Below are 24,575 nucleotides of genomic sequence, written 5' to 3' on the forward strand. Positions count from 1 at the left end.
CTGGACTACACCTCCCGTGAGGCAGCGCGCCCGGCTCGCCTCGTCTTTGGGTATAGGGAGCGGGCTGGAGGTCTCGCGAGAATAGGGGCGTGGCCATTTTGGCGTAGGCCCGCGCGCGGGAGATTTTGGCGGGTTGGGGAAGATGGCGCCGGCGGCCGCTGCCCGGCGGGTGCCGAAAGCTGTCAGGGACGCCAAACGCGAGAGCCGTCACCTCTGGCTTTGTTTGCTGGCCTTGGGCTTCGACCCGAAATGCCACCGCGACGTGAGACTAGGAAGGTCAGTGCTAGAGAGAGCCGGGGGAGGGCGGAGGCGGGGGAGTCCGAGCAGGGCCCCGGGTCTCACCGGGGAGCGCGAGGCGGGAGCGTCTCGCCATGGCCGCCGAGGGGCCCGGTGCCCTTGGCGACATGTAGCGTCCGGGAAATGCCCGCAGTGCCGTCGCAGGCCACATCATCTCTGTCGGAAGAAATGAAACCCAGGCATGGTGAGAGTTCCGGCTCCCCCGCTGAGACTTGTGTGGAAGGCGAGGTGAGGGGCTTCCCTAGCGCGTGTTTTGAAGACTTGCCTTGAAAGATAACGCTCTTGCCCGAATTGTTCAGTACCATCGTAGATGGTTAGGGGGTTGGAATAGACCTTAAAACATCCCACAGATCCCATCCCCGCCCCCACCGTTATGGGCAGGGACATCTCCCACTAGACCAAGTTGCTAAAAGCCTTACCCAGCCTGGCCTCGAACACTGCCACGGTCGGAGCATCCACAGCCTCCCGTTCCAGTGCCTCACTACTGTCACAGTAAAGGTTTTTTCCCTAATTTCTAACCTAAGTTTTCCCTCTTTCAACTTTTACCCATTACTCCTTGTTCTGTCGCTACAATTCCTGACGAAGAGTCCCTCTCCAGATTTCCTGTAGGCCCCCTTCAGATACTATAAGGTTGCTCTGAGGTCTCCATGCAACCTTCTTTTCTGCAGGCTGGACAGCCCCAACTCTCTCAGTCTTTGTAGGGGAGGTGCTCCAGTCTCTTTTTCAACTTCGTGCCCCTTCTGTGGACTTGCTCCAACAGTTCCATGTCCTTTTTATGTTGGGGGCACCAGAACTTAATGCAGCACTCTAGGTGGGGGTCTCACAAGAGCAGAGCAGAGGGGCAGAATCACCGGTGGCCTTTGACCTGCTGGCCACACTGCTTTTGTTGTAGCCCTGAATTTCACCTGTGTTAAACAGGATGAAAGGTGCATAGTTTTACATAGGAAATAAAGCATTCAATGAATTACTCTGTGATATAACATTGTTTTGTAGTCTTTAGCAGCCAGTAAAAATGCTGTTAATTTGTCACCATAACTACTTCTGATGTGGCTGTTTATTTCTTTATTAGGGACATGTTTGCTAAACCAAACAACAGAGCTTTTACTGTCATTGCCCAGTTCTTGTTTACTAAGCTGGATAAGCGCCGCGCAAAACTAACTTTCAAGTAAGTATTTGGTGTCTGAGGTTACTGCTATGCCTTCAATTAAGAATACATTTTATACTGCTGCTGGAGGGGAAGGAAGTGGTTTCTTGGGGAATACTGTGGAAGAAGAGCATATGGTCAGAGAATATGTTTCCTTTTGATCATAGCTCAGTCAATCAATTTTGATCAGTCTGAAACCTTGCCTTAATTAGTTGTTTCTGATATTATCTGTTTTGTGGCAACTTTGATATAAACTGTAATAGCTGATAAATAACCTACTTGTCCCATTTATCTTGCTGACCAAACAGAGAATAACATTTCCCATTTATGGATTGTTGCCAGGACCTTCAACATGGCAAGAACCCTGTATTCTTTGATGATTTTCTTTGCATAGCAGAGCTGGTTTAGCTTACACATTTGAAGATGTGGCAGGAGGGAGACTGCTAATATGAAAATGGTCAGGGTTCTGGCCTCTTTTTTTTTTTTTTTTTTTTTCCTTCCCTTGTCCTGAGTTAGAAAGAGCTGCAGACAAATCTCTCTCTGAAATAATCTGTAATTAACTTATGGAAAGAAAACATTGTCATTTAACAAACTTTTATCTGTTCTTGGTCTAGGGTATATGCCCCTCATTTTCTGTCTCAGCATCAATAAGAAATCTGTGTCTTAGTCTTGTTTTTATGATGGTTAATTAGGTATCTGAATATTTGAACATGTTTTGAAATTTCTTTTTCTTTTTTTTTTCCTTCTTCTTCATCCTCTTTAAATGAAAAGGCATGCTGGATTAAGAAAGGCAGCAAGTCCTAGATTTAGGAAGCAATGCTGTCTGTGGCTTAGAGAAATTGCAGTGAGTATTATGAAGAGTGGAAGTTGATGCTCTACTGGTTTATGTGACCTTACTCTTTTTTTGAGGGCACTGTTTTATATCAGAGTTTTAAATAAGGATTTTTTTAATCAAAGAATTCAGTTTTACCTTGTATATTCTTTCATATAGTTTATCTTGGACTTCTTTGAAGAAAAAATGTTGTCATTGGGGAATTTAGAAGACAGAGACCTACCTAATTGTGGGTCTTAAAACTGTTGTGGCTTGCTTTTGGGTAACAGTGTGTGATTAAATGGAAGTCTAGAGAGTCCCTTAGCCCTGGGTGAGAATAACTTCCTTCGGCTTGAGGGCTGTTTGTTTAAGTTGCCTGGGAAAGCATTTTTTACTGTGAAAGCTGATTCGCATGCATGAAAAACTATTGATAGTATTTTCTTGTATATGGGGAAAGGGACTAAAATGTAAGGCAAGCTTTTTAAAGATGAAGCAAAACTGATCACTTCAGGTATCATTGCTTATTATGTTGCTTTCTTATGCTGCCTGTGTTTTAATGATGATTCTAGAAATCTTGTCTTTATGTACTGCAATACTTCTGGATTTTAGTAATAGTGGATGAGGTGAAAGCCAATGATGCAATATCTTTAGATATGGTTAAGGTACTCTGATTCTTGACTTCAGTAGAAAATATGAAACAAAACTTCAAAGTGTTTTCAAAGATAGAGATTATGAATTAGGAATGAGGAAGGCACCAATTTCTAACATCTATGCAGCACTGACTTCAGTCTTTGCATTGAAACTGTCTTGTGTACAGAATTTGGTGGGGTGTTGGGAATATTGAAAAAAGCTTTATTCTCTTCTGACTACAGTAGGTGTCAACTGTGGTGGCAAAGTCATTTAGCTTTGCATCAGGCTCGCTAGTGGGTAATTGCAGCATTTTGGTATGCAGCCAAGTCTTTGAAAGCTGTTGTTGATGCTTTACTTCTTAGATTAGTTTTGTGTTTAAAATGATTGTACTTTTCTAGAGTCGAAAAGAAAGAGGTTTTCCACGAATTACTCCTTCCACACTGATTTGTCCTGGTGGTGCTAGATTTATTCACATGGCATACTGTTTTGCAAGATATGTATTGATTGAGGACATGAAAAAGCTTTCTGTAGGTAAGCTGTATGGGACAATACCAATGCTTCATTTGTAATGTTTGTAAATCTGTCATGTCTTTAATGTATGACAGGAGCTTTAAGTCGTTCTTAGTTGGCTGCTCAGGTCATTAGAGCTACTGCTGATAGAACAGTGCAGATGGTTTTGCTCTCTTGTGTTATGGGTCTAGTTCCAGGGTTCACCTGCGCAATGCTCTGCACCATTACCCACATAAGCAATGGTTTGGTCCAAAAGTATTGGACTGCTGTACTGTTTTCTTTCTTGGAACTTGAGGAATTCTGAAGGATCAGATCTGTCTATTTCAGGCATCTTGTATTATTGTAACCTAAAGAATATAGAAAGGGAGTGAAGAGTGAGGGAATGAAGCTGTATAGAACAGAAAAAAATGGCAAAAGAGGCAGTACACTGCATGTTCTATTTCAGTCCAGGTAGAAATGAGCATCTTGATTTGTGATTCTTGCAGTTTGATCTAGGTAGATTAGGAAGTTATCCACGTGTTAAAAGCAAATAATGTAGTCCAAACACTGACTTCTATTTAGGCACTGGTATACCTTTTGCTGAAGCTGTAAAGCGGAGACCTAAGGACATATACATAGCAAGAGCAAGACATAGAGTTGCATACAATAAACTGCTGCAAATTCTTCAAAGGCAAGACTTGGTTATTCAAGAATATGGGAAAAAAGCACGGTAAGTAATGCGTTAAAAGAAAGTGACTTTTCATAAAAGCTGACTTACGTGTATGTGTTTTTAAAAGGATTTGAGAAGTCTTTATATGCTTTACATCATGCGTTCTGTTGAATTTCTCCCATATTTTCCCCCTTTACCTTCTTTCATTGACAGTTGTACTGCTTGTAGATCTTCTGTGAAGCGTAGTAGTCTAAAGAAATTAATCATTTAGAAGATGCTGTGTGTTGCCTGGGCATTAAAATGGTCAGGGAATTCTACATGTATAGCAGTATGATTTCTTTTGAAGGGTCTTATCTTAAAATATAACATTCTCAGGATGAAACATTTGGTTTTGTTTAGTCACTGTGAGACACATTTTATTTACTTAAACCTTAATTCTTTCACCAAAAGTATGCTATTCTTAGCTCTTGTTTATGGCAAACATTCCCAGCTTGAGAAATATCAGGAGCTGGAACTCTCTATGCAGGCATAGAGCTATGTATCAGCAGAATTTGCAGAATTTGCAGAATTTGCGTAGGATAGTTTACATGACTAGAGCACTGTCATGGAGAGTTGTGAATTGTTCAGTAAATGGCAGAAAAGGGCGAGGAGTTGCACTGTAAGTAAAAGAGCAGTGTCAGTGCATGTAATGTAGCTCTATACAAGAGGACCGGTCATGTTTCATGCTGTTTGATGCGGGTTTAGCATCCAGGGAGACTTCATGGTGGGTTTCTGCTGGCCCTGATTCTTGTAGAAGACTGCAGCTTATCCTAGTATTTGCTAGGAACGTAGTTCAGTGGTGCATTAGCAGTTTAGGGAGCGGGAGTACCTAGAGGATGACTTCACAATGCAGTCACTGAGTGTGCTGAATAGAGTGGTGCTCTTTTGACCTCACTGTGTAAATAAGAGAAACTTCTCTGGAGATGTTACAGGGCTCTTACGGTTGCTGCAGCCAAGACTGTAGAACTTCAAATCCAAAGGAATGTGAGGAAGACAAGAGGAAAACTAATGACGCTGGCCTTTTCATTTGAGTGTATTTCCACTGGCCCAGGCAACTGTAGGAGGTATCTTGTGGAAAGCAGGAAAGCTCAAGAGTGATAGGATACTTTCAGAGATCCATGCTGAAGCTCATGTGTGTTCCATCTCCTTAAGTCAAAAAAGAAACAGGTGTAAGAAAGAACCAGCCTGATTAGGACAGTGTAGCAAGATATGGAGTACAGAAAAGGGAACTGACTCCAAGACACAAATACAGAAATATTTCTCAGGTGTGCAGTGATGTAGCTAGGAAGGCCAAAGTTCAGCTAAAGCTCTAAGAGCCTGGTAAGAGCTTGAAAAAAGAATCCCATAGTGTGTTGTTAGGAAGTGGAAGTACATGGAGGATTTAGATCTGCATCTGAACCAAATGGTAACTTTCAAGTCTCACAGGCTAGAATACCCAGTTTGTACTTTGCCTCAGGCTACATGGGTAAGATCACTGGACCAGTCTCTGTTGCAAGAAGCAATGGTGAAAGAAGCAAAGGTTTCACTGCTTTCATCCAAGAGTACACAGATACTTACCTGGCATAATTTCAGACTGATATCCTTGGAAATACAGAAGGCTAGTTAAAGGGGTGAGCCCAAAGGGTGATAGTGCCTCGAAGTTGTAACTGGTCTATGAGTGGAGTTCCTCTGGGGTTGATGCTGTGTCCTCACAAGGGATACGGATGACACGCTTGCATACAAACCCACCAAACTTGCAGATGGTGCCAAACGGTGAGGAAGGAAGATACACTGCAATGGGGAAGCATATCAGAGACAGACCATGCTGGGTCTGGGGACTTGTACAGCAAAAATTTAATGGGGTTTAACAAAGACCAGTGTGCGATCCTGCACCTGAGAGAGAATAGTCTCCAACAGCAGCGCAGGTTTGTGGGTGATCAGCTGGGGACTAGCTCTGCTAAGAAGAATCAGAGGTGAGAGTAGTGTGGGGCTGCAAGTTGAGCATGAGTCAGCAGTGTGTCCTGGTAACCAAGACCAGCAGCCTATCATGCTGCATGGAATGAGCGCTGGTCAGGAAATGGTGGGCAATTGTATTATGCATCACTCATTTTTCTTCAGTTTTACTCTTCTCTTTCTCCTTTTCATCTGTGTTAGAATATTTTTATTTCAGCTATTAAACTGTTCTTACCCCATAAACTTCACAGTTTTTCAGATTCTTCCTGTTCTACGGGAGGTGGGGAGTGAGTGAGCAGCTGTGTGGTACTTAGTTGCTGGCTGGGGCTGACAATTCTAATGCCACATGTGGAATACTGTGTTCAGTTTTGATCAGCCCACTTGAAGAGAAAGAGTGAAAGATGGGAAAGATACTAGCAGAGAACTGCAATGGATTAGAGCGTTGCAGAGTGTGAAATGTATGAGTAAAAGCTGGAGAAGTTTGATTTGCTTAGCCTGAAAAAGGCAATGCTAGGGGTTTAATCACAGTTTCAGTGTCTAAAAAGTAGTTGTGGAGAACATGGAGGTACTCTTCACAAGGATGTATTGTGACAGGATAAGGCAGTGGGCCCAAGGTGTTTAGGGGAAACCTCCATCTGGATTTAAAAAAATCTCTTGTGAGAACAATTAAACCAACAAAGGTTGCCCTCAGAAGTGGAATCTCAAGGTTCCTGGAAATATTCAAGACTTGGTTTGATCGAGACTAGGAGTAGCATAATTAAAGGCTCTGCTTTCAATGGAAGGCTCAAAAATACAATTTCCAAAGGTCAAAGTCTCCTAAATTTCTCTGATTTCTGTAATTCTATGTCTCCTATGACCTTGTTTGGGAAATATTACTGCTGTTTACCATTTGAGGGATACCCTTCAAAAGTGTAATTATTTATAGGTTTTTTTCATTCTTGACAAGACATGGGAGCTCTGAAGATCCTTTTGAATGCAGCATGATTCAGGCACCCAGTGTTTCTGAAAATCAGACTACTATGCTTTTACGTGCTGAAAACGTCAATGAAAGTACTTTGACAAAAGAACTTCTGTGGTCCAGCTGCTTGTACTCCTGTTCTCTGGTCTTTTGAAAGTGAAGGATTTGGATACTGTACAGTTGCTCAATATGTTTGTAGTTCATGCTGATAATAGACATTTCTAGTAACTTAATTATTATTGCTGGGTATAATAACTGCCTCAGTATGCAGATTGGGAAAGAATGAGCATGATCGGTTCATGACTGTAAGCAATTCTGATAAGCTTGTTCTAGCTTTTAAATTTTTCCCTAGGGTTTTAATTAGAGAAATACAACGGACAAAGTCTGAATATGCAGTCATGCGGAAGCGGTCTCACAGGTAAGTGTTTTCCCTTGTAACTAGGTTAGGATATATGAAGTAGATTGCATGCTCAGTTTTATGAAATATGAACTATAATTTCACAGTAGTCCGCTTGAACTTTTGTTTTGCATATGCATACAGGATGAAACAAAATGACCGAAACAAAAATGACACAACTGACAGAATTCAGAAGGTGAGCATTTTGTTCGTGCTGTGGCAGCATGTTGAATTCTAACGTTTCTGCAACACCTACTGTCAGTCAGATACTGTTATTTGCACTTGTCTACCTGTGATTATGCTAGCATTTCATCTGCCTTCATGCTGTTTTGATGCTCTGTCATTATAGGTATTATGGCAAATGTTTTAACACAGTGTTTTTGTCCTTTTCTGTTAAGGTCCGCAGTATGTGGACACTTACAGCGGAAATGCTTACATCTCTGAAAAAGGAAAAGGCAGTTGTGGATTCTGTACTTGAAGACTGTGCTCATCCATGTATTTTAGATGGCACTGATGTAGTTTTGCGTGTTCCAGGGTTGTTGACTTACAGAGTTGAAAGTGACATACATGAAGTAAGTGGTTTTTATCCTTCTTGCTAAATTGGTAAGCTGCTTTTATTTAGTCCCCATTAGGATGCAATTAAATACCTTAAAAAATTAAACAAATACATAATGGATTATTAGAGATGATTGCTAAAGGATGCATAAAATATGTCTAATTCACATACAGAAATTTCTTATGCTTATAATGCTGTTTTGTATTTGTTATGTCTAAGACATTAACTTTTTCAGTTTGGTAATTACATTGGTAAGTCTGCCTCATTAGCGCTTTGACTTTTTTGTTGTTTAGACATTAAACCTATTTTGACTTGTTTAACCAGTGCTTCAAGTAATTGGCTTTTGTTACCGTTGTGTTGCCTATGGTGTTCAGTTATGACATTGGTGTTGTTTGTGCCGTATCTTTTGGGGCTGTGGTCAAACAGACTACTTCATTGGTTGATGTTGCTTTAACCTAGAATATATTTTTTAAAAAAATGAAACAATAATGAACTGAATCTAAGTATAATGTATACCGTGTCCTGGTTCTGACTACAGAAGACATAACTGTCTGATATGGGTACTGTTCACTATTTATTTTTTTTCCTTGCTTGCTCTACTTCAAGTTTTGTACAGGAAATTTATATGAAGATGGAAAACTGAATTTCCTGACAGTTATTCAGTTGTTAAATGAAGCCCTGAGAATGTTGCGAGATGAACACTGTCCATGCGAATTAAAAGAACTTCACAGAATTAAAGCCATGGTTGCATACTGCAAGAAACTACTACAGGACTTGAACTCAAAGAGGTAATTGTTGGGAAATTTTCTCTGATTGTTTGTTCTTAAATGGTAGGATCATGTCTATTGGAGTCTTTTTTAGAAAAAACATGTTGGTTCAGTGTATTTCTTGTGTCTCTGGGAAAATTAGCATTTGTTTTTAATTACTTATCTAACTTTTTATTGGGATTCTTCTCTAGGTAGCTTCAGCTTTTTGCCTTTGTTTCATTAATATTTTAGTCTTTGTTCTGGGGTACCTAATTTGCTAGTTGATCTGAATTTTGCCTTTTTTTTTTTTTTTTTTTGGTCTTGTTACATTAATAAGTTCTGAGATTTTTAAAACTTTTATCTGTAACTGGTTTAGAGAAATTTAAGGTGTGTATCTCACTTGAGTATATGTTTTAGTGTAGTTCTTCCAATTCTACTGTAAGAAACATGAAGACTACCTAGCAGCAGCTTTTTTGGTTGTGAATTTCAGTTAGTTCGTAGTGCATGCACAAATGCATGAATAAATTGATATGTGTCAAAGGTCTGTCAGGGTACGTGGGAAACATAATACTTGCCCTCTTTATGTAGAATTGTTACCTCTACTGACAGATGTCTTCATTTTCTATGTTTATATGTTACAGTCTAAGAAATGTGCAACAGTGTTGTGAGCAAAAGCGTCAGTCTATTTCCAGAAAACAGGAAATCTGGGAATCGAAGTGGGAAACTATTCTTGGCCAGTGTCCTTCTGATTTAATCTTTAGAGATTATCTAGTAAGTAGTAGTCATTTTATCTGATTCTGGGGAAAAGGGCGAAGGTGAGAGAGGATTTAGGTCTAAACTGGTGCGTTCTGTTGCAACACTTCAGCTTTATTTGTAAGGTTAGGGGACTCACATAGTGCAGCATATCTGATTATGCTTTAAGAAGTAGTCTTTCTTAAAGAGGATACATTTGACTATATGATACCTGATGTATTCACTGAAGATATGGGATGGAACGATCTTGTAAAGATGGTAGATCAGCATAAGGGTGAGCAGATTGGTTTTTGTTTTGTCTCTGTCCATCCCCCTGTGGAAGCTGAGGTTTGTTCAGTTAGGAACATTTGCTGATTTCTGTTTTCCCCTTTTAAAGTGATGTACTTGATGAATGAACAGTAATTTCCATTCTGATGCTCACATTGACGGAGGTTGTACCCATTGTGTAGCTATCCAGCAGAGAGAGGAGAAACTTCTTGTTGCATCTGATGGCTGGTTTGCAGAAAAGCTGTTTTAGATAACTGTTAATTGCTGTTGATAAACTGACTTTTTCTGCCTGCTTGTGTAACTTTTTTTGTCCTTTTGAAAGGAACCTGCTTCGCCACTCCAGTCTTTTAGTTCTTCAGATGAAGATGAAGACACTATCTGTTGTCAATCATTTGCAGGTTGGTGAACAGGAGAAGCTTCTTTTCCTTCTCCCCCAGTGCCACAGTTGTTAAAAGTTACATGGAGTCCAAAAGGCTTTCTTCTTGCGTTTGCAGATGGTCTTTGATAGTCTGTGATAATAGATTCTGAATGACTCTTGACCAAAACTGCCTTGCATTTTTCAACTTTGTAGTATTGGACATTCTCTGAAGCTTGGCAAAAACCCAGTGCTGAGCTGTTTGATATTTTGTTGTTCTTGCACAAAGGATGTTGAGACAGATGTCCGTGTACAGAGATTCATTCACAGATCCTAGAGAATACATTCAGTCTAACGGTAAAGGTTACTTTGGGTTGGAGGAGTAAAAAAGAGAGAAAGAAGGTAAAACTTCCCATTGACCATCTAGGAAAAGAAGTTGAAGGTGTCCCCCCAGGTAGCTACCTTTCTCTGGTGCATTCTGAAATACTTAATTCCTTAGTAACTGTGCCATTTGATCAGGATCTCACTTGATCTGTGTTGGTTGCATTCAGTCATTAGGTTAATAGTGTTGATCAGAGCTGACTTTGACAGGCTTGGTTGTTGCACCATGCTAAGTGGCTGATGATCTGATGATATTTTACTGGGTGGTTCTTATTGACTGAGTGCTGAGTGTCACTAGTATAGAGTTCTAAGTTAAAAGCTACAAAACAAGGGGGAAGACTGCTTCAATCATGTCATTTGCAGTCCCTTTTAGGAAAAATTGCATAGCAGAGCTGTATTGGAATTTCAAGATTCAAAATGGTGGTGAGAAGATCCTTTTGTTTGTAAAGGTGAAAGTACTCAGCAGTCTGAGTGTATGTGGGTATAAGGCTAGAAGCTGCAGAGGAAAGACGCAGAATTGGAAATGGAACATAGTTTGCCTTAAAAATTTGAAAGATTGAAGCACTGTACTATGATGCTGTGAGCTGGTAGTATCAGAAAGCTTGAGACAAATTGGTATCTGTGACATTTTCTCTACATCGGAGAATCCAGCCACTAAGAAAACTAACTTCTGCCTGGTTATAAGGTCAACTCCAAAAACAAAATATTGACCTCACCTAACTACTGGAAGTGAACCTGGATTTTTGATGTGTTGTTGAGATGAATGTGACAGGAAATGCCATTTGTCCTTGCAGAAGCTGAAATTTAGGATTAGTAGAGATCTACTGAGATTAATGGCTGTTTATTCAAGATGTGCCAAAGTTAGCACAATGTTCTAGACAGTCCGTGACAGAGGTATGTGTACCTCTAATGTTCAAAACATTTACTTCTGTAACATACGCTTATGCAAAGCTTTGCCTTGCTTGGACTGAGGCAGCAAGAGGGATGAGTATATCTAGAGAGATATTTATTGATTAATGCAGTTGAGGTAGAGGTGGGTGGAACTGTGCTTTGTGGAATCAATGTGCCAAACAATTAATGTATGTGGAGAGGAGGGGATAATGATGTTGTGGCTAGGACTGTAGTTTGGAGGAAGGTGGAAAGTCTGATTGATATGTGCAGGGCAGCAGATGAATCATGCTTCTTGAACATGTGTTCAGGAACAACAGAAAGGGGTGCTGGCTGCTAGCGGCATCTGTGGCTACAGGTACTGCCTGAGCAAAAGGATTGGTAACACTGTCCTGTTTATGTATTAATTTATTTTTCTTGAAGTGTTCAGAAAGTCCATCCAGTGAGTAGTCTACAGAAGTAGTGTGAGTCAGCTGTGTCACATGGAAAGCCTAAGTGAAGAAAACGGAAGCAATAATAAAACTTCTGCGTTGCTTTCACAGATAATTATGACTCTTGTCATGAAGAAAGCCATGGGAAAGATGATGGGGCTTTGGAAACCATGATGGATACAACATTAGTACCCTCAAGATGGTATGCTTAATGAGAAATTGATAAAGAAGCAATAGAAAAATTAGAAGTTTACATGTTGGACTTGAATATTTTTCATCTCTTGAGTCATGGCGGAATATTTCAGTAGCCCACTCCTTATGTAACAACTACGTGATTTAGCAAGATAGTCCTAAAGTAACTGCTGCTTTCTCCAGCTGAGAACAGATTGATCTGCTGGTTGCTGCTGAATAGGATAAATATCAGCCAAATTGCAAGGTTTTTTCCTTGATTTTTAACTATATTCTGAGATTCAAGAGACAGGTGGAGAGAAATTTTTGTTTCTCAGGCTAAACTTTCTCTACAAGACTTTTTTCATTACTCTTCTTTAGAGTTACAGTCACACTGTACTGTAGCTACTCTTCCTTACAGTACCAGCAAAGGACAGAGCACAGAACAATGGTATTCTAGAAAGTTTTTTCCCTTTTGTCATTTGTTTAGTCCAGGAATATTTCATGACCTTTTGAATAATGATGTCTTTCATAATATGACTCATACAGATGCTTGAAAGTTGCCTACTAAGAGATCAAGGGAGTTAGCAAAGGAATGCTATCCATTCTTAGACATCAGTAGATGCAGTTGCGTGTAAGTCTCAGAGACTGTCAAAGTAATCAACAATTCTGGATTTCTTTCAGTGACTTCATGCACCATGGAGATTTGTTTGCTTATGAGGCGACAGACAGGTAACATCAAAAACATTTTTAGGTGTGCTTTTCCTAACAAGTGAGGACCGTGCATTTTTGAGAGCTATGCAGTTAGCACTAAAGTTACCAGAAGTGATAAGGCTAAATTTTTTGGTAGCCAGGTGATTGTTAAATATCAACAAGTTTATATAGGAACAGACCTGTGGATGCCAGAAATGGTTCAGACAAAGACGACATAGAAAAAAGAATGTTGTCAAGTCTGCAGAAGACTTTCCAGTTATCTTTTATTGCAGAATGCAGAACACTTGTTTACAAATATATTGAAAAATCCCTTCTTTTTACCTGTGTGATAATCAATGGCAGAGTTTATTAATTTATTATTTTTGGGAGGCTGATACACAACTAGGGCTAAATCTGCTCTAATTGTCACATTGTTCTCCCTATAGTAAAATTGCTTTCTGATGACCGGGACGAATTGAGGGAAATCGTAACGGACAGATACGGAGCACACAATATGTAACAGCCTTCTAAAATTTGCATTTCAATTGTTTAATTTGTCTCTAATATTGTTGGTTTTTTTGTTGTCTTGTCTCTTCCTCTCTCCCTCGTTGAGAAGCTCATCAGTGCTGCAGTTGCCGGAAGCATTTGAAAACAGAGACCTGTTAATTGAAAATGTAACTTTCTATCTTTGATATAAATTAAACTTAAAACATGTCCTTTTTATATTGGTTGAAACTCAGACTTTGTGAGAGAGTGTTGTGGGGCTTCAGCTTGTTTTGTGGGTGGTTTTTTGTTGTTTTTTGAGCAATATTTTTACACATTTGAGTTAGTATGGCAAAATTGTAAAAGCTAACTCTTCAGTGACTTCGTTAAGCTTTAGGAAAGGACAGTAGGAAGTAGGTGCCCTTGTATCTGACTTCTGTATAACATACAGTGTGTGACTGATTCACTGCTTACTGTAAGAAACAGTCTTTGATGTGAGCAGTGGTCAGATTTTGTTTCTTTAAGTTGTATATGGAATTTAAGGGTTAAAATGTGTAAAAGCAGCTTGGATGCACAGTTTTCCATTGCACAGCTCTTCACTGTACTGTGATCAAGGTAGTTGCAAATAAGTTGTCCATGTTGTGTGTAACACCTATCCTAGTTGCTACTTAGGTCCTACTTTGAATACAGTTGTAAAAATATTTTGTATTTCGTTAGAATTCAAGACTGAAATATTTTTGTTGACTAAACACTGGGGCTGTTGCAGTTCAGAATTTTTGCAGCAGTTCATGCTAATATCCTTGCTTGATTTTAAAACTACTAATAATTCCTGTGTATTCCTGTAGAACTCACATACTGAAACTTGTGTGAGAAATAAAAAACCTGTGCCTCCAAAAATCTTAAAACATGGAAAGGAAGAATTTCCCACTTCAGAAATGGAGGAGAATGCAGGTGAAGATGGTATCCAGCCAAAGTCTTCTGTGAAAAAAGAAGACCTTCTTGAGAAAGCCAGAGATGAACTTGCAGAAGAGGTTGGGACATAATTTCTTTGTTTTTAAGTAAATGATCACTAAGTTCAGAGAACAAATCACTAATTATATAAAAAAATGTCTCTTGTAATCCACATACATTGAAAGTTACCTTTTTCTGCTAGATAGTTTCCAGAGTCACGGATTTTTACAGTGGATTCATGACGTACACACTGAAGGTGTGGAGTTTGTTCAGGTATCATGCTTAAAAACCATGGTGAAGTGAATAGTATGTTCAGTAGAATCATGTACTTCACTCTGTGAAGTACACTCATATATTCAGAAACAAAAAGAACTGTTGAATTCTGAAGTTATACAGGTTAAGTATTTAACAGGGACTTGGGAATTTTAAGCAGGAGTGTAAGTAATTTTTCTTTTAGGTATTTTATTTAAGATTTGACTGACGAATTCCTTCACAGGAGTTACTGTCAAATGTGCCACATCTTATTTTGGAAAGTAAATTGCATTTTTCATTGAAATGATAGTTACTTTTCATCTGCTAAAATTTTTGATTTATATGAATATCTCTCTAGTCTTCATGCTTATGCAGTTCTTGGCTAATATCTTAAATATATTCTATCTGAGGACACTTTCTTATTTGAAAGGTGGATTCATAGATGATGAGTGAACTGAGAATTGAATTCTGATTTCAGTCCCTTACCTTCATTTTGTATTTGTAGGATACTATGGTCATTATGAACCTAAGCAGTAAATAAGAGAAAAGTTAGGATATTCCAAATTCTCCACATGATTTGGAGAATGAGATTTATTTTGAACCATAACTGACAGAAATGAAGAGGTTATAATTTTGTTTTCTCAGAATTTGCCATTCTCTAACATCCCACAGGTTGCAAAGTCAGTGATGTCTGAGTCACCTGACAGTGGTGAAGAAAAAGGAATATCACTTGAGCGTCTCATTAGCTCACTGTCTTTTAACCCATTTTTAACAAGGAAACAAATACCTCGAACTCCAGAAGTTCTGCGTAAGTTTGAAACTGTTTTTGTAATGCTCATTGATAAAAAATGTGGTTACTTCATTGGCATGTCACACAAGAAGAAAAAGATAATTATTTCAGTGATGTTGCATGTTTTTTTAATGGCTCACTCTAACACAACACAGTAGACCTAATAAGATGTGAATATTCTGAATTCTATTTAAGAGATCTTTTTCTTATGTAGAATCCCCTTTGTGTTGAGGAAACATAAATAATATAAACCAGCTATACATATTCCCGCTTGGATTGCTTATGTCACTGAGGGGACGGAATAAAACCAGACTGATTTGAAGGTACTAAAATTTTACCTTGGTTTGTTCCATTTAGTTACTGAAATTAGAAGCTCGTGGAGAAAAGCTATTCAGACTGAGGGCTCATTAGACAAAGGTCTGTCCCCAACAGAAGTGGTGACAGAAAAATCTTCCATGGATGGTACACCCAGTATGCAGGAGAGCTCTACCTTTGTGTTCTCTGAACCTGCATCTCCTGTATCTGACTTTGATCCTCCCGTGTCAGAAAAGAAGTCTCAATTAAGTTCTACAGAATCTCATCCTCACGAGCAGATAAGCATAAGTCGTAGATTTGAATCTTCAGATTCAAAACTATCTGGAATTCAAGAAAGTGAGAGAACTGAATCAGAAGAACTAGGTTGTTCTGCTTTGAGTGGAAGTTCTGTAGAAGATCTAAGCCAGACTTTTCACAATGAAGAGAAGAGCATGAATATTCCAGAGAGTTGTTTGAAAAGTGGTAGAAGAACAAATACACTACCTTCAGAGCACTGTCGCAGTTTTCTAATGGATGAGGTGCTGTGCTGGAATGTATCTTCATTAAATTCTGTCAGTCATGAAACTACTGACGTGGGGATACTGGATGAGACACTTCCAGAATGTGATAGCATGGATCTCAGCATATCTTCAAGCTCAAACTCCATTTCTTATACAATAGACAGTGCAAATATAACAGATGTCTTGGAAAATGATGAGGATATTAAAAAATCAGACCTGGATATACAGTCCCTATCCAACTCACCTGAAGTGCTAAAAAAGACTACATCTGAAAGTGAAGAGGAGCTGCATCAAACACATAACAAAGACGAATCTGAAAGATATGCATTTGAACTATCTCCTATACCAGAAGAAGAAGAGGAAAATGGTGATGATCCTTACAGGGATGAAGGACTTACCAAGATGCTATTGCCAAACTCTCCTAATGAAAGCAAATACTCACTGTCATCTTCGCTGGTATCCTGTCAAGAGATGGAGGAGATGCCGTCTTGGGTACATGAAGTCCCATGAGACTTACTACATAAATTGGAGGGTAAGTGTCTGTGTTTTTTATGCATCAAGATTTTGTCCATTCTGTCACTGGCTATACTGTGATGAATAACCTTCTCTGAGGAGTTGAACTGTGCTGTGGAAGTCAAGGGAAACAAATTATTTGTATGCTTATTCCTCATAGAAGATGAGACATTTAAAAAAAAGGAAACATGCTTTCTTTAGTTCTATAGTTCTATCAGCATCTTTCAAATGTGAGAAAAGATGTTCATCTGACTTTCTGCCATAATCTACAGCTGTTTAAAAAAAAAAAAAAAAAAGCCTTAAGGTGCATTAACTGCAATCTGCAGTTAGATTTTGAATAATCTGGAGTTAGATTTTGAGAATTCACAAAGATAGTTTGAAGTTTTGTGTTTACTCTGAACAAATTTGGCTATTTAGAAATGTGTCATAGGTCATTGGAACTTTTGTTGAGTTGGTTAAGCTGTTGATAGAACTATCCTGCATTCCAGCCTACCTATCCCCTTACCCCATTTCCAACAGAAGTGTCAATTGTTTAACCAGTAGTGCAGTGTTTAGTTACATGTGAGGTTAAACTACTGAAATGCATTAATAAAAATGAACTAGTAATGGAGGACTTCCATGAAAACAGATGGTATGCAGGGATGTGATGAGGCAGGCCACAGCCCACTTGGAATTGAGTCTGGCAAGGGATATCAGTGATAAGTACATCAGCAGGAAAAGGAAGATTAGGGAAAGTGTGGGGCCACTGTTGGAGCAGACAGGTGTCCTGATGATGGAAAACACAGTGAAGGTGGAATTAGTGAATGCCTTCTTTGTCTTAGTCTTTACTGCAGAGGCCATTCTTCAGGAATCCCAGACCTCAGAGGTAAGAGAGTAAGGCTGGAGAAAGGAAGATTTGCCCCTGGTTGTAGAGGGTTGAGTTAGAGGTCAGCTAGACAGACTTAACGCCCATAAATCCATGGGCTCCAATGGGACGCATCCACAGGTGCCGAGAGAGCTGGCAGTTATTGTTGCTAAGCCATTCTCCATCATCCTTGAGAAATGGAGAACAGGAGGTGCCTGGTGACTGGAGGAAAGCCAACTTTACACACACCTTCAAAAAGGGCAACATGGAGGACCCAGGAAACTACTGGCCTGTCAGCCTCACCTTCAGCCCTGGAAAGACAATGGAACAGATAGTTCTGGAGGTCATCACCAAGCATATAGAAGAAATATAGGTCATCAGGAGTAGTCAAGATGGATTCACCAAGTAGTCAGGATGGCCACTGGGAGTAGACAGGTGGAAATCATACTTTACCAATAGCCTTCTGTGATGACATGGCAGGATGGGTTGGCTAGGGGAGAGCAGTGGATATTGTCTACTGTTAAAAGAAACTTCCCAGTCTGGCCATCCATGAGACTCTTTGGCAGTGACATTCCCAATGTCAGAGACTTTCACTGCTGGTAGTGAAGCCCCTTCACAGTTGGTGACTCCAGTGAGCTGATGGGTGCCCTGCTTGACTCCATACACAGCCCACACTCACCTGCAGTCAGACCAGGTTTCCTTACAGGTTCGACCCCAGGTTTCCCATAGCAGTGTCTCAGATGTCTCAGCCCATAAAGCCATTTATTCATGGCACAGTAACACAGAAACAGCTTGAGCTGGTGCCTCTGAGCAGGACCCCAGCAAAGGAACCCCAGATCTTTTACACCCTCAGTCTCCCACATGGAAGTCTTGCCCTTCCTCCTGAGTCTTCAGCTTCTGTACCCACTGTCTGTATCCATCCACCTAGATGGTGTCACCAGTCTTCATGTCCTTTGTTATCCAAAAGGCTGGCAATTCCCAGCTCCTGATGTGTCTGTCGGTGTCCATTCAGCTGGCTGCTGTCATCCATCTTCGTGCCCCTTGTTATCCTAAAATTTGGCAGTTCACAACCTCTTGTCTCAGGCTCCGACCCAGAGCTCAGTTTACATCTCAATCTGAAGCTTGCCTGTCCAGCTGCCTGGATTAGATGGTATCAACACTACCTTAATTTCAGCGAGGCTTTTGGCACTGTTTCCCATAACATCCTTGCAGGTAAGCTCAGGAGATGTGGGTTAGATGAATGGACAGTGAGGTGAATCAAGAACTGGCTGAAGGCAGAGCTCAGAGGGCTGTCATCAGTGGAGCAGAGTCCAGCTGGAGGCCTGCAGTCAGTGGTGTTCTCCAGGGATCAATACTGGGACCAATCTTACTGAACTTGTTTATCAAAAACCTGGAGGAAGGGGAACTGGGGGGAGTGGCTGACCCACCTGAAGGCTCTGCTGCCATTCTGTGGGACCTGGATCAGCTGGAGGGTTGGGCAGAGAGAAACCTGATGAGGCTCAACAAGGGCAAGTGTCAGGTCCTGCACCTGGGGAGGAGCAGCCCCAAGTGCCAGCACAGGCTGGGGCTGACCTCCTACAGAGCAGCCCTGTGGAGAAGGACCTGGGACTCTGGGTGGATCACAAGCTGTCCATGGGCTGGCAGTGCCCTTGTGGCCAGGAGGGCCAATGTCATCCTGGGGTGCATTGGGAAGAGTGTGGCCAGCAGGTTGAGGGAGGTGATCCTCCCCCTCTACTCGGCCCTAGTGAGGCCACACCTGGAGTGCTGTGTGCAGTTCTGGGCTCCTCAGCACAAGAGAGACAAGGAGTTACTGGAGAGGGTCCAGTGGAGGGCCACAAGGATGATCAGGGGTCTGGAGCATCTCTCTTATGAGGAGAGACTGTGGGAGCTGGGCCTGTTTAGTCTGGAGAAGACTGAGAGGGGATCTCATCAATACATACAAATATCTCAAAGGTGGGTGTCAGGAGGAGAGTGCCAGACTTCAGTGCTGCCCAAAGAAGAGACAAGAAGCTGTGGCCATAAACTAAAGGACAAGAAGTTCCACCATAACATGAGGCAGAACTTCTTCACACTGAGGGTGGCAGAGCACTGGGACAGGGTGCTTGGGGAGGTTGTGGAGTTTTCGCTTTCTGGAGACATTCAAAACCCACCTGGACATGTTTCTGTGTTACCTCCTTTAGGTGACCCTGCCTTGGCAGGGGCGTTGGACTGGATGATCTCCAGAGGTCCTGTCCAATCCTAACTATTCTGTGATTTAACAAAATACTTGGAATTTAATATTAACTAGTCTCAAATTTATTATAAACTAGTCTCAAGGAGTAGTAAGATTTATATTGTGTGCAAGCTTGCTGCAATATAGGTTTCATTTAAAACTGTAGCTGTATTGGTAGCAATTGATTGGAGCACTTAACAAAATTAGAGTACCATTTCATATATACTTTATTAATACACGTGAAACAACTTCAGTATTTCTGTCTAATAGTTGAATGTTATAGAGTGCAAACTAGTATGTTTTCTCTTTCAGGTAACAGTTGAGTTAGAAGCTGGGCGCAAAGGAACTTTCATCAGGATGGAATTTGTAAAGCAGCAGCGTAACCACAGCAGTGCATTTATGGGTCACTTGACTGTGTAGCATCTTCTCCAAGCATTGTCTGGATTTGAAAGTTGCACTCCTTTTGGTGGGGACAGTATTCCAGTCTCCTTAAGGAGTATAAGAATGTCAGTTGCCTGCTCTGGCGCTGCCGTTTTCATCTCATCCACAGTGGCCTTCTATGTACAGCCTATCATTTATATACAGAACTATATATATATTTTAAGCGTATTTTAAACAGCATATGTTGAGTAAATGGCATAACCCCAGAAAATGCAAACAATGAAATGTCAAAGGAGAAATAATGAAATCTCTTAATTTGCTCCTAATCTACACCTCATACCCCTCCCCAACCCTTGATCCAACAGATTGAATTTTTACTTGGTGCTCTACATTCCATTGCATTAATCTCTTTCTGAGACTTCTGGTCTATATTGCCATCAATTCTACCTATTGATAGAGGCTGTTCCTTTTTTCTAAACTTCACTGGAGTGCATATTTCTTCAGCTGTATTACCGAGTAAATGCTTTACACTAAAGATATAAAAATCTATTCCTTGTGGTAGTGTTAATGCTACTTGATTTTAACAACTGACGTGCACTTACTGCGTTGTGATGTAATAGAGCCTGTGATAAGGTGAGAAAGTAAAAGTTGAGATTCCAGGAGGTAAACTACTTGTTATAAAAGTACTGGCTCCTAGCCTAATGTGTTTAGAGTTGTGAGGAATTGTTAAATAAAGTTGTTTTTCTTTTCTGCAATATCTTTCTCCTTTCTTCCAAAACAGTTGCCTTGGGTTTTAAGAAGAAGCTTCACCTGTATTTGACATCTTCCTTATAAAGCAGAATTTGACAAGCTCTGTGAAAAGGCATGTGGGTGGTTGAGGAAACTGTAATAGGTATAATGTGGCTGTGTATGTTAGTGCTACTTAATAGCCAGTGTTGGTCAGACTGGTCTGACAGGTCTGATAATTGGCAGGTGGGTATCTGATTCGCCCTAAACTGGGCCAAGAGACACTTCCGAGACAAAGTCCAAGAAGCAGGTATTTGCTTTATTCAGCGCGCTGGGTGTGTGAGGATTGCTCCCCCAAACACGCACACAGCAGTTTACACGTAATGGTTGCAGTTTATGCATATTCAACGTTTTCCCTAGAAAAAGTGTGGTTATCCAAACTATTTTTTAGAACTCGTTATTATCATGAGCATATGCGGAGCGCAGGCGCAGTGCTCCCTGGTGGTTGCGCTGAGGAAGACTTGGTGGTCGTTTGGATGAAGGCTGAACGTCTTCCTTGCTTTGCACTTTCCACCTTTCTTTCCTAGGCGTGCACAGTCTCTTGCTAGCTGTTTCAGCATTTTCTTCACTGGATCTAGCAAGCTTTTGTTCCCTATCTTTTGCAGAATTATTCAGCTAGCTTCTACATTGGTTATGACATATCTTATTCTAGCCTCAGTATACCCAAGCATGCCCAAGTACAATGATTTTAACCCTTTCACATGTTTCCCATGTAACAAGGGACAGGCGAGAGGAAATGGCCCCAAGTTCTACCAGAGGAAGTTTACGTATTAGGAAAAATTTCTCTATGGAAAGGGTTATAAAGTAGTGATACAGGCTGGCGAAGGAACTGGTGAGGTCACCATCCCTGGAAGTGCTGGAAAAAAGTGTGGCTATGGTGCTTGATATGGTTTAATGGTGAACATAGTGGTGGTGCTAGGTTGTTTGTTGGACTTGATGTTATTAAAGGTCTTTTCCAGCCATAACAATGTAAGTTCTGTGATCCTGTTACCACCTTAGCTACTGGCTGCCTGGAGCAGGCCCAGCTGTGTTCCCTCCAGGCCTGGGCTCTAGAGCTTGGCGCTGGTGACTTCACAAATGTTGCCCAGGTAGCTAGATGAGCATGTAGGCTAGCTACATTTAAGGATGTGGAGTAAGATTGTGGCCTGCCTTAAGAAAAATTAAGGTGCATTTTGTGTTGCTACTGTATCGACAGTTTGGGATTAAAAAGTGGCCTCTAAGAATTCTGAGTTTCCTGTGAAGACGTGACCTCATATTTTGAGCTGTGTATAGAAGCAGAAGTTTTACTCCTTTCAGTTAAGTGTAATACTATGGTTTGTGTCTTATAAGTAGTAGCTCTCCTGTCCACTGGTTTGTGTTGGATACTTACCTCATTTTTGGTTAGGATTCTATTGGAATGCCATCATAATTAGTTTGAAATTCTAGGTAAAATTCTCATTTAGAGCAGTAATTTACTGATTAGTAAGGGGAAGTTGAGAACAGCAGGGTATTATGAGCAGCCAGAAGTACAGCTCTGTATTTCTGTGACTTCTTTAAACCTAGGTATTTTCTGAAGATGAATAAGAGTGTTTCTAGTGTACAGTGTTAAATATCTTAAGATACCTGTCATGATATACCATTCAGAAATTCTTGTCCATTAAGCATGGGGAAATTTAAGTTTCTCATGAACTTCCTAATCAAAAGATTCCTTTGTTCAACTTCCTAAAAGTATGTAATTTGGACTTCTGAAATTAAGTGCACTGTATTATCATTAGCTGAAATACACAGTGCAAGATACAGTACCTGGCTTTCCTCTCCAAAGGAGAATATACCATAATTTTGTGCAGCACTGCAGAGCAGCCAGTATTTCACACTTTTCACCTATTATTACCAGGTAAGCTCCAAAAGGACAGGTTTATGAACTTCTGTATTCCTTCGTCTCTTTATTTTTTTCTTTTGTTTTTTTTTTTTGACTTTGGAAGATTATACTAAGGTTTTCTTGCCAAAGCTTGTATGCATTGCTCAACAAAGGTTTGATGAAGTGTCTGGAATATCTTTCCTCCAAGTGTTATTTATTATATCATGAGCAACGTGATACGCAGAGAGAGTTGGGCCTGTTCAGTCTGGAGGAGTCAGCTTAGAAGGGACCTCATCAGTGTCTGTATCTAAGGGGAGGATGTCAGTGGATGGATCCAGGCTCTGCTCGGTGGTGCTGAGCAATAGCACAGGAGTCAGTGGGCAGAAGCTGATGTAGAGGTAGTTCCACCTGAACATGAGGAGGAACTGCTTTAATGTGCAGTGACAGAGCACTGGAAATGATTGCCCAGAGAGGCAGTGGAATCTCCCTCACGGGAAGTACTCAAGACCCATCTAGATGTGTTCCTGTGCAATGTGCTCTGGGATGACCCTGCCTCAGCAGGGAGGTTGGACCAGGTGACCCACTGTCATCCTTTTCAGCCTGACCCGTTGTGTGCTAGTATCAAGTGCTACAATGTCTGGTAGTAGCATATCCAATAATCAATTTGTAGCTGTGACAAAACATAAATTGCTCTAGAGTTGTATACAGGATAACATGTAACTTTGCAGTCTGTGCTTTGTATGTTCTGTCTGTACAGAGCATACATCAGTCTGTTTTTACTGAGAAGTAAAGCGGAAAGAACATTTGAATGTCACTAAGTCACTGAGATTGAAAAATTCAAGTACAATCCTGTCAGTGGATTTTTGCAAGTAATGGGAGAGAATCAAAAGGGTCAAGACTAGAAAATTAGTGGTTTGAGCCCCATACTAGCCACTGTGAAATAAACTCTACCCCAGCCAAAACAGACTGGGGGAAGATGGGATGAATAGGGACTTAAAATATAAGTACTTAGATTTAAGTTCAGCCAGAGTGTCTTTTAGCAAGCCTGAATTACATTCATGGCTTGATAGTTCTGGTTCAGTCTTCTGTGTTGCATCATTTGGAGAAACTTTGGCAGAAATTACTCTACTGGTAGCTATGGCAGAACACTGTAGGAGAGCTCTGTCTTATCCCCTGCAGTGCTTAACTTCAGCTGGGCTAACTGCAGTGGGGCACCATTTGGAGTAGCTCTTCTATATGAGAATGCTTTCAGACCATCCTCCCTGGGGATACATAACTGCACTCCAGTCTGTGTGAAGCTCTTCAGTTGTGTCTACAGATTCTGCATGGGCTTACTGATGCCTGAGATGGCCACCTAAAAACAGAGACTAGACAAGAATAAGGGAATAAAGGTAGGTATTTATTTGAAGGGCCTTCAAGGTACACCCTGAGCAGGCCAAAGGCTACACCCAAGATGGACCCCAAGTCCCGACTTCTTCACACTTGTATAAGTTTAGTCCATTTGCATATCAGGGTTAATTCTCCAATTAAAACTTCAGTTAATGATGTAATTTCTCCAAGTCTACCCCACTTCTTAAGATGTTAGTTTACACATTTTGGGCCTAGGACAATCTGGGTGTCCTTGGAGAACAAGCTTGGAGAGGCTTTGCTACGTCTACCTAGCATGAGAGAGCAGCAGCTAACAGGCTACAAGAAATGTCAGAGTTACACAGTAGGCAGTACAGGATTTGAAAAATTAAAAAGTTAAAACCTAAGGCATAATTCAGCTGGGGAATTCTGTGTATAAGTGGCAAAAAACACAACTGCAGAGAGTTTGAGTACCTTTTTCTCTGTTCTGGGCATTTTATCACTTCTAAATAAGATCTAATATTGAATGGTGTTTTGCTGTGGCACAAACACCGCTTTCTGATTCATTTATGGGTAGGCAGTCATCCCAAGGTATGAATCTAATCCATAGTTGATCATTTATGTATTTCTGGCAGTCTGTCTCTTACAGCTGTATGCATTTTACTAGTTTGCATATAGAAATACCAGTCAGAGAAAGCTGCAAGAAAGTCTCAGATTTATCATAAAGTACTCCAGGAGCCAGGGACACAATAATTTCAC

General features: G+C 40.6%; 1 protein-coding gene and 1 non-coding gene across 2 annotated transcripts; both read left to right on the forward strand.

The window, feature by feature from the left end:
- The first annotated feature begins 109 nt into the window (after positions 1-109).
- Positions 110-20,601, forward strand: HAUS6 (HAUS augmin like complex subunit 6). Its single transcript, XM_032096146.1, has 18 exons — positions 110-276; positions 1,367-1,462; positions 2,213-2,285; positions 3,281-3,413; positions 3,954-4,101; positions 7,323-7,388; positions 7,512-7,563; positions 7,766-7,939; positions 8,530-8,711; positions 9,311-9,440; positions 10,012-10,087; positions 11,856-11,946; positions 12,597-12,644; positions 13,222-13,279; positions 13,934-14,119; positions 14,964-15,099; positions 15,439-16,428; positions 19,778-20,601. The coding sequence occupies exons 1-17, from the start codon at positions 143-145 to the stop codon at positions 16,404-16,406; spliced, it is 2,751 nt and encodes a 916-aa protein (XP_031952037.1). The 5' UTR covers positions 110-142; the 3' UTR covers positions 16,407-16,428; positions 19,778-20,601.
- LOC116438649 lies at positions 12,990-13,120 on the forward strand. The gene has a single exon (XR_004237867.1).
- Positions 20,602-24,575: the final 3,974 nt, after the last annotated feature.

The sequence above is a fragment of the Corvus moneduloides genome, chromosome Z (genome assembly GCF_009650955.1).
Source record: "Corvus moneduloides isolate bCorMon1 chromosome Z, bCorMon1.pri, whole genome shotgun sequence".
NCBI classification, from domain to species: Eukaryota; Metazoa; Chordata; class Aves; order Passeriformes; family Corvidae; genus Corvus; species Corvus moneduloides.